Source organism: Corythoichthys intestinalis, chromosome 13, assembly GCF_030265065.1.
Source record: "Corythoichthys intestinalis isolate RoL2023-P3 chromosome 13, ASM3026506v1, whole genome shotgun sequence".
NCBI lineage: Eukaryota > Metazoa > Chordata > Actinopteri > Syngnathiformes > Syngnathidae > Corythoichthys > Corythoichthys intestinalis.
The window spans coordinates 56727176-56737839 of record NC_080407.1 but is presented as its reverse complement, the minus strand read 5'-3'; the positions used below and the strand labels follow the sequence as shown (position 1 = coordinate 56737839).

Here is a 10664-nt window from a genome sequence, read left to right as displayed (position 1 = left end):
TTCCTATCCACTGGTCAATCGCGATTGAAGTAATGGACACCCCTGCCATATGCAATCATATTATTTCATGATGCATGTGTTTTCCTCGTTCAAGGTGGTTTTTCACCTCTGCACGCGTGCAAAGAACTGGTCTGGCAGTCACTCAAGAAAGCCGAGGGCAGGACAACTATTTTTTTTTTCCACGCCAGTGGCAATTTCCCAGAGCTATTATGCACAATATTCAGTGGACTCACTTTTTCCTCAAATTTAAATCATATTTAAAATCACTTTTTTTAATTTAAACTATATATCGTCCTTTTCAACACTGCAGCCACACAACCTCCAAGAAAATATGATATGCTTTTGTATGTTATCTTTAACCAAAACATGAATTTGTTTTATTTCCTTTAGAGTAGACTGACCTGAAAATCTTGATCTTTCACAGTATCTCTGGAGTGACAACTTCCATTGTTCTTGTTTTTCTGACGGCATTTTTTTTTTTTTTTCCTACCTTCAGGCCAATCATTCCAGAGATACAACAAAATCTGTGTTGTGACAGTGTTCCCATCTTCTACATCTCATCTATGGAACCAGAAGCATCAACGGCAGACAACTGAGTCCTTTGGCCAATATGCACCCTACCAATAAGCAGACATCCAATTCATTTGAACTGGGAGGAATGTTTATTTGCAGCAAGCACTTCCTAGTTCCAAAGGATTGGACGTCTATCGCCGTCAATGGCAGCTAAAAAATTATTAGTTCACAGTTGTGCAAAAAAATAACATATTTCTTTCTACAAAATAGACAATACATTCCAAAAACGAATTTTTTGTACAAATCACATTCCCACATCAACACACGCATACATTTTTTTTTTTTTTTTTTTTCTAAAGGTGGAATCAGTACAGTATCTGCTTCGGCCAGTTGTCATAATCGGTATCGGGAGGCCAAAAAATGGTATTGGTGCAACACTAGTCGGCACCAAGGAATTTGAATGGATTTTTGTAGCATGTATCTCCATCAATATGAAATCAGTTCAATATGGCATTGAATGGAAGTTACTTAACCACACTCACAATCTGAAATATGCACAAAACTGGCTCAGCAAGCAAACGTTGCAGCCAGCAACAACTTAAGGGAATTTCCGCTCAATCCAAAAATTCAATGCTCATGATTATATTCACTTATTTCTTCAAGAGAAGAGGAATAGTTAGGAATAGGCTGAGCTAATGTGTTTAAGACCAACTGTATCTTAAAGGGTTAGAGTTTTACTACAAACACACACTCACACATAACACAGTAAGATTGCAATCTCCTCACGACAGGCCGCGCCTAGAAATCGTTGTTCATTGCAATACCAACAAGCTGGCCAGGCCAGACCAGACGCACACTTGTATTAGTAGAGAGTTCAGTGTCCATCATGTGGGGATATCTGGTGCTCATCTTGTCATCGCTCGCCTGCAGCTATCAGGCGTCCAACTTCTCAGGAGTGGTGGTGAGCTACGGCCGCTTCTGGAATGATTCGTACGTACGTACACCTGTCTTACTTTATTGTAGCGCAAGGAGAGGAGACGGAAGGGTCGCCACGGAATACGGCCAGGGTTGCGTTCAAATGAAATATAACTGCTCCCCTCCGCAGGTGGCCGTTCACTACACCATCAACTCCAGAAATGAGTGCATAAATCCTTTTTGGACATGCCTGTCAGGGTACTGTGGTTTAAAGGCACAGGAATTTAACGTTACTGCGCCAGGACTGTTTGGGGGATGTACTACAGTGGGGCTCACAATATATTATGTTTCTGGCCCCACACAGTTTGTGCTTAGGTAGGTTTACAGCTATACCGAAATCAAAGCTTACGCCAAGCAAAATAAAATAAATCAATTAAGGATTGGGTTTTCCCTCCGTCGTCCAGCTTGCACGGCCTCCAGTGGGTCAACGTCACCAATGACGTCAAGGACGCGGTGGCCCTCACGCGTGTCGACTGGAGGAGAAGGTCTGATACCGGCAAGGCAAACGCATCCCCGCGGAGCGCCGTTCCGCACGTACTCAGGTAAGACTTGAAGATCATGGAAATGCTCTCAGATGAAAATCTGTTTGCTTACCCGCTTTCCAGAGTTCCCTCTAACTGCGAGAGGAAGGTCACACTGCCCACCATTGACTCCGACGGAGATGCGGTGGCTTGCAGATTCCAAAACAAGACATCTGTTCTCAAACTCACACCGGTGAGTGAGTCACACTTAAAGGGATCCCCTGTATTTTTAAGACAAGTAATTCTTAAAAGATAAATGTTAGGATGAGTTACAATAATTTGATATTAAAACCCCTCTAAATGTTTTTGTTATACTAAAGTTTGTAAAATTATTTGAAGTGATAGGTCGCCATTCTTGTTACGTCGCAGTGCGTGACGTCACTGGTCCGGTCCCGTTGCCGAAATTCCAGCGTGTCACTCGTTAGCTTTCCCAACATGTCGTCGGTTCTACCCTTCCTATTTGAACCAGATCTGAAAAGTGAAGAGCAGGACAGCACTGTCGGTCGTTCACAAGACGAGCTTCAGGGAAAAATGCGTGCAGCAAATACCTGATAAGACAAAAGTGGGTTAGGGTTTGCAAAACTGGTGATGCGAGAGAGTACTGTTGGAAACTCCGGTTGGGAGCGAGAGTGTGTGCTGTTTGGAACTACGGTTTTATTAGCAGATATTCAAGGTAAGCATATTGCGTTTTCAAACTTATCCCAATATAACTATGTAGACTGTTAGCATCCAGAGCCGTCGCGTGCTTTACATACAGTACAGGACAAAGAGCACACCTTGTCTTATCCATGTCTTGTACATTGCAACGCGTGGTAGCTAGGATACGTGTATAAAAGTACCAAAAAGGGGAGAAGCTTCCACTTATGCACATTTATTCACAAAAAATATTTCCACCTTGACCACTCTTCACTCAGGAGCTCAGCAGTACGCAAACACGCGTTCCCTGATGAACTCCAACATTGTTGTAAGTAGAGATGCTGCTCGATCGGGTCCGATCACGTCATTTTCAAAGTATCGGAATCGGCAGAAAAATACCGGCCATGCCTTAAAAAAAAATTTTTTTTTTTTTTTTTTTATTAAATCGTTTTCTAATTGTATTTAACGTTACAGACATACAGTGGTACCTCTACATACGAATTTAATTCGTTCCAGGACCTTGTTTGTAAGTCGAAATGGTCGTATGTCGAGCAAGATTTTCCCATAGGAATACATTATAATTCCATTAATTCGTTCCAAAGCCTAAAAACATACACTAAATTCTTAATAAATACTGCTGGCACTGTTACAAATGGCAATTAAACATTGAAAAACAAATAAGTTATAAATAAATAATTCAGAATAATATAATAATAATAAGAATAATTAATAATTATTCCTGTAAATAATGTAACGAATCGGATTCTAATATGGCGGACACTTTTTACTGTCCCTGAACGCACCGCGAAGCTGACGTCTCAGTGAGATAGGTCGGTGCGGTAGAGATAATACTTTCGTTTTCTTGAGAGCAGTCAACTGCTTAAGACAATGGGCGTTTTGTGTTGGATAAGTTCTTAAATAGATGATAAAAACGTGACGAAGCTGGCGATTTCCTTGGCAATGTTACCACAATAATAATTGTCACCTTAACTTATAAATAGTGGCGAACGGTGGTCGGAAGAGGACCATGGAGCTGTATTGTTGAGCCAGTTCAGGGACGCGCACCCCAAGCTCATATTTTTCTATAACTTGCATCTTCATTTCAAAGGTAAGCATCATTTTTTTTCCTTGTTTCTCCAACTGTATCAACTTTTTTTGAAAACTGTTGATTTCTCACACAAGAAAATCCACCGTGCGTTCGTTTGCAGCGCTGTCATGTCGTCGTATTTCGAGCAACAAACAAATGGCGGCTCAAATTTTACGTCGGATGTCGAAAAGATCGTGTGTCGAAGTGATCGTATGTAGAGGTACCACTGTAATATGTTACACTCATCCAGAGTCTTTAGTTTAGGCTTAAGGTAGGGTTATCAAATTTATCCCGATAACGGCGGTCATTAATTTTTTTGAAAATGCATCACGTTAAAATATTTAACGCAATTAATGCATGAGTTGCACGATCCACTCATGCAGTGTCGCGCTCAATCTGTAATGGCGCCGTTTTACCTATATAGAGAGCTAGAAGGCAGCGTAAAATGAGTAGTGAATTTGTGCAGTCTTTGGAGCCTTTTATTAATAGGCTAAAGCCTTACAATCCCTCTCCCTACGATTAGAAATATCATGGGAAGCAATGTGGGGAAGCAAGGTAGCAATTGATCTTTGTCTTTACACCTTGTTATGTCCCAGCGCAGAGAAGATATATCAATTGGTAGCACTATGCACAGTCATGGTTCCACTTCCCATCATGCATTTGGGTTGAATGGCTGCAGTATCATTTACTGAAAGCTCAACAAATACACTAGATGGCAATATTTAGTCACAATATACAAAGTCACAAGTCTTTCTATCCGTGGATCCCTCTCAGAGAAAGAATGCTAATAATGTAAATGCCATCTTGAGGATTTATTGTCATAACAAAAAAATACAGTACTTATGTACTGTATGTTGTATGTATATATTCGTCCGAGTTTTATTTTTTTCTTAATGCATTGCCAAAATGTATATGATCTTGAAAAATTATCGGGAATGATTGGAATTGAATCAGGAGCAAAAAAAAACAATCGGATCGGGAAATATCGGGATCGGCAGATAATCAAACTAAAACGATCGGGATCGGATCGGGAGCAAAGAAACATGATCGGAACAACCCTAGATGTAAGGTCCACGTCAGAGTCACTATCGTCACTGTAGCGTGCCATAGTGCTTTAATTATTTAGTATGATTTGGGGAAAACTCCCCCGAAGAATAGTCAACATAAAAGATAGCAATAGTAATCCAAATCCACGTTTTTTACTCACTCGAAGATCCAGGAATTAGACCGATACCATGGCAATGTCGCAGCCGCGATTTGGCCGTCCATTCCACAAAACAGACTGATCCGAAAAGCCGCTGTGGGACCGACGATTCAAAAAAATGGACAGATCCGAAACCAATATTGCAGACGCGGTGGGACCGTCGGATCCAGAAAATAGACGGATCCCTTACTTGACTGAGGATCCAGGAAAAATAGGGTCATTTGGAAAGATCCCAATGACGTCATCACTGCGAGCCCGCAAACCATGGCGCCAACCAACTGTCAAAATATGGACTAAATATTATCAAATATTGCCATTGATTTAACATTTTGTGTGTTTCTAACAACATATTTTAGTACAAGAGAACAATTGTGGTTTATTAGAGCCTACATGTATTTAAGTTAGAGGATCACTTTAAAAACGACTTTCTTCTCCCTGTTACATGTACAACCCAAAGAGCAAAACCAGTTACCACTAGGAGACAACTTTGGGTTAGGGTTAATGACTGATCTTTCGTCGCAGAATTGTACCATGACGTTCATTCCCGGAGCCAACGTCAGCTACGCAGAGGGCAAGTACGCCGTGCAGCTGATCATGGAGGACTTTCCTCGGCAAAACATCACTTTGACTGACGGCAAGGGGAATGCGATTCCTCTCCAAAGCGAGAACGCCCTCGGCCAAATTCCCATTCAGTTTCTACTGATGGGTAAGACTTGACTTGAGCCGTTGCCGACCTTTGTCGCGTGAAATATCGCTTTCCACGTCAATTCTGCAAATGCTTTTCTTTTACGTAAATACGAAGTGGATCCCCGGGTGGAGTCCTGTGTTGAAGGGGAGTACCTCCCCGCCTTCCTGCCACCCACACCCGCCAATGGAGATCTTTTGTTCGCCTCGGTCGATGAGACACTGAAGATCTACATTAACACTATAGCGCGGAAAGCTAAGTAAGTGTCTTACAGATACTGCGCTTTAATGTGGATATCAACGGTAGGGACGCCAAAACACAGTAGGTACACTAACCTTCTGACTAGGATCCAAATCCTAAAATGCTCCACTGCTGTGAAAAAAGTGTTTGCCCCCTTCCTGTTATGCATATTTATTTCACACGCACGCAAGCGTTTCAGTCCATCAAACAAGTTTTTGTATCACATGAAGACAACACAAGGAAGGACAAATAAAATGCTGACTTCAATTTTACTGGCAGCAAGGACGTCTCCCAGCCAGGGGCCAGGGGCATAGTCAGGCGGCTGCGGCAGAAAAAGTTGGGAAAGGGGACACCGGGTGACTAGTGATGAAAAGACTACTCAACTAGATATTAGAACTAGAAACTGCAATTTCGGGAGAAATTACACCTGGTCTTTCCTCTGTGGAGATACAAATCTTAGCCCCACGCAGGTCTATCACTAGAATGGACAAACATGCCTAACAATGGCATGAAACAAAGTAAACGCCATTAGAAATGAATGGGAAATTTGGACGTCCATGGCCGTCAATGGCAGCACCCTCCATAAGCGTCAATGCAATCGGGGACATTTGGGGTACACGTCCTCTTGATATCTGGTTATTTCCTGTTGATTTGGGCAATTTTTTTTTTTTTTTTTTTTTTTTTGCCATTGAAAATGAATGGGAAAATATTTGGACGTCCATGGACGTCAATGGTATCAACTTACATAAGCGTCAATGGAATACAAGTACATTGGCATCAATAGAATGAACAAACATGAAGAAATGCCATTGGAAATGAATGGGAATTTTCGACGTCCATGGACGTCAATGGCATCACCCTCCATAAAAGGCAATGCAATCGGGGACATTTGGGGGACACGTCCTATTGATATCTAGTCATTTTCTGTTGATTTGGGGGAAAAAAAAATTCCCATTGAAAATGAATGGGGAAATTTTTGGACGTCCATGGACGTCACTGGTATCAATTTACATAAGTGTCAATGGAATACAAGTACATTGGCATCAATCGAATGAACAAACATGAAGAAAATCCATTGGAAGTGAATGGGAAAAAATTTGGACGTCCATGGACGCCAATGGCATCACCCTCCATAAGCGGCAATGCAATCGAGGACATTTAGGGGACACGTCCTATTGATATCTAGTCATTTTCTGTTGATTTGGGGGGAAAAAAAAATTCCCATTGAAAATGAATGGGAAAATTTTGGGACGTCCATGGACGTCAATGGTATCAATTTACATAAGCGTCAATGGAATCCAAGTACATTGGCATCAATAGAATGAACAAACAAAGAAATGCCATTGGAAATTAATGGGAAGTTTGGACGTCCATGGACGCCAATGGCATCACCCTCCATAAGCGGCAATGCAATCGGGGACATTTGGGGGACACGTCCTATTGATATCTGGTCATTTTCTGTTGATTTGGGGAAATTTAGTTTTTTCCTCATTGAAAATGAATGGGAAACATTTTGGACGTCCATGGCCGTCAATGGCATCGACATCCATAAAGTCAATTGAATCCAAGTACATTGGCATCAATAGATTCCACATGCATGGCCGTCAATGGCATCAATGCAATGTAAAAAATTCAATTGGAAATCCCATTGTAAGTGAATGGGAAATGTTCTCATTAGAAATGAATGGGACAGTTTTTGGCAAATTTCCGGGGGACCGTAATTTTTTATCAAAATTCTGTATACAACTTTTATGCCCCTCACCGTCACGGAATTTCTGATGCCCAAATTATGTGATTTGGTCAAAAATTTAAGGAGTAGATACATTTTGAAACTTTTCTTTGTTTCCCATTAAAAATGAACGGGCCAGTTTTTGGCAAATTGCCGGGAAACCGTACATTTTATCAAAAAATTTACCGCCGTCATTTTTATGCCCCTCGCCATCCCGGAATTTTTGACGCCCATCTTGTGTGTTTTCGTCAAAAATTGACGGACTAGTAACAGTTTGAAACTTGTCTTTTTTTCCCATTAAAAATGAATGGGCAGGTTTTTGGCAAATTTCCGGGGAACCGTATATTTTTTCCAAATTGTATTAATAACCTTTATTCCCCTACCTGTCCTGGAATTTTTGATGCCCAAATTGTGTGATTTGGTGAAAAATTGTAGGACTAGATACAGTTTGAAACTTTTTTTTTTCTCATTAGAAATGAATGGGCAAGTTTTTGTCAAATTTCTGGGGAACCGTAAATTTTTTCCAAATTCTGTATACAACTTTTATGCCCCTCACCGTCCCGGAATTTTTGATGCCCAAATTATGCAATTTAGTCAAAAATTGTAGGACAAGTAGCGTTTTGAAAATTGCTTTTTTTTCCCGGAAGATTGCCGTTTACGGGCAAACGGAAAATTTTGGGGGGACTTTTGAAAAAGTCTCTGCGTCGCGCGAAAATTCCGGATGTGTCGATACTTGAATGGTGCCGATCGGTCAAGCGGTTCGGGCTGCGCAGCGCGCCGAAGGATTCCCATTCCAAAAAAAAAAACAGAATAACATATAGGGGGAGGCCGTAGAATCTCACTACCTGATCTTTCCAAAGGAAAGACCAGGTAATTAGAAAAGGGAAATAAAGAAAAGACAAGTGGTGAGTAGAGTGAAAAACAGAAGATAGAACTCAGTGGCTGTAATCGCCCAGCATTATAGCTCCTAGGGCAGCATCACTGAACTGTGAGTCTAGTCTGTTTTCAACTAGGCTGACCGTAAGCTTTGTCAAATAGGAACGTTTTTAGTCTAATCTTAAATGTACAGACTGTGTCGGCCTCTTTAATATTAGCTGGAAGTTGATTCCATAAGACAGTTGCGATGCTGTGGCTCGAACAGGCATTTGATGCTAGGAGGCCTCCCATATGTCATAGTTGAAACAATTCTGCAAAGAGAGCGCTAAAATTGTTACTAAATGACCCTAGCCCCGTAACACTACCTAAAATGAATAGTAGGGGGTCTAGTACATTTGAGTGGATCCACTAGCACTCATTTTCTAGACTACGTATTCTCAGGGCACAAACGGAACAACCAAACCATTTGCTCTTACATTTTCTGTTAAATCTGTGCTTAACGCTTCTGCTGTAGACTCTTTGTAACGTAAGGGATTGGAATTACGTGATGTCTCAGCTCCACAGAGATGATTTTTATAGGACCTCCCGGCATGGTCTCTGCTTTCAAAGACGGCCTTCATTTCCTGGTCTGGACTCCCATCGAGACCGACTTGGGCCAAAGTCAACACGTCTGTTTCATCGTTCAAGCTCTAGAAAGGGTCACCCTGATGTATGTTTGGCCACCACCTCCATTCGCTGGTCAGTCACGCTTGGCGAGCTAACTTATCGGTATCGTTTCCCCGCAGCGTACGTCATTCAGAGATGCGTTGTGTCATTGTAACGGTTGTACCTGGTGAGTGGAGGCTGTTCCTTACATCGCTACTTTCATCTGCTTCAAAAGCTTCTTCTGCATTTAGTGGTGGTCGAATTGAGAGCCAGGCTCCGGTCCGCGTTCCCGCTATACGAGAGCACTTTCAACTTAACGCAGGTCTGTCAATCGACATCGTGCGCGCATTGTGTAAGTGCTCTTAGTGAGAGCGGCCACCGGGCTACTTTTTCACCAACAGATTAAGGCGGAGCTGGTGATGCAAGGACTGCCCGCCGACATCACGCTGAGATTGTTGAGCTTCGACGAGAAGACCGCAACGGCAACACCGTCTGGAGGGGAAACTCAAACAGCAGTTTTAGCCCCAAGCACACCATGATTTTGGGGCCAATTTATTTTTCTGCCAATTAATACCATTCATATCCCGTACCTCCCGTTGACTCGTTGCGATGTTACGTTGCTGCATATCTTTTGACCCTCGATGTGCTTTTGAGATGAGTACCGTATTTTCCGCACGGTAAGGCGCACCTAAAAAGACTTCCATTTTCTCAAAAGCCGGTAGTGCACCTTGTATATGGATCAATATTAGTTCATGGCATGACATTGCCTTTAACCCAGCTTCATCTAGTGGATGGATAATGCAAGCCCAGCGAATACCACTATTGCACCTCATCATGCAGTGCACCTTATATATGAAAAGAGTTTAAAATAGGCCATTCACTGAAGGTGAGCCTTATAGTGCGGAAAATACGGTAATCCTTTATCATCTGTGGAAAAAAACCACGTTGGACTTCCCCTCCATTTTCTATTTTTACAATGCTTATTCTAGGAAGGAAGTTTTGAATATCTGGCAATTGACGACAATATATCATACCAGGATGTCACTGCGACATCGCAAACACCAGGCGCTCTAAAGTGGAAAAACCAATATGAAACTACTGTCCACATGTTGGCTGTCATGTCAGATCTCTCCAAATAAATTCCCTTTCAATAACTTTAACTCTTGCAACTTTCTCAACATTACACGCGCTCACCTAAAGGGTATCATAATACTAAGAGGCTGTGAGATATCAATAGAAGCGTTATGTGGCAAGATAACAAAAAAATAAATCACATTCATGAGCAATTATCGACAATAGATCGAAAATTACGAACATTTCCGAAAGTATTCCGGAAACAGCCGAATGGGGCGGAAACGTCACAACAAGGAAACAAAAGGTCGAGGCAGGTGCCATTAATGTTTACCGACATGAGAGTTGCATTCGTGTTTTATCAAAAAATCGCTAAAATGGTTCAAAGCTGTCATGCTGTGTGGTGTAGAAATAGCCATTTGTCGCAATGTAGTACCCATAAGTTGCCGAACGTGAGAAAAAGAGCTGGACTACGCAGACAA

The 10664-nt window shown here is 41.8% G+C and overlaps 1 protein-coding gene across 3 annotated transcripts; it reads left to right on the top strand.

Moving 5' to 3' along the window:
• The first annotated feature begins 1194 nt into the window (after nucleotides 1-1194).
• On the top strand, nucleotides 1195-10521 carry LOC130928618 (uncharacterized). 3 transcript variants are annotated; one of them, XM_057855326.1, is made up of 10 exons: nucleotides 1195-1507; nucleotides 1619-1803; nucleotides 1893-2030; nucleotides 2094-2202; nucleotides 5459-5642; nucleotides 5739-5880; nucleotides 9046-9175; nucleotides 9252-9298; nucleotides 9363-9433; nucleotides 9513-9659. In XM_057855326.1, exons 1-10 carry the CDS (start codon nucleotides 1400-1402, stop codon nucleotides 9515-9517), a joined length of 1119 nt encoding a protein of 372 aa, XP_057711309.1. In that variant the 5' UTR covers nucleotides 1195-1399; the 3' UTR covers nucleotides 9518-9659. The 3 variants fall into 3 exon arrangements, with proteins under 3 accessions (XP_057711309.1, XP_057711308.1, XP_057711307.1); XM_057855325.1 differs by having other exon boundaries at nucleotides 1196-1474; nucleotides 9023-9175; nucleotides 9513-10521; XM_057855324.1 differs by having other exon boundaries at nucleotides 1200-1507; nucleotides 9023-9175; nucleotides 9513-10420.
• The last annotated feature ends 143 nt before the right edge of the window (nucleotides 10522-10664 follow it).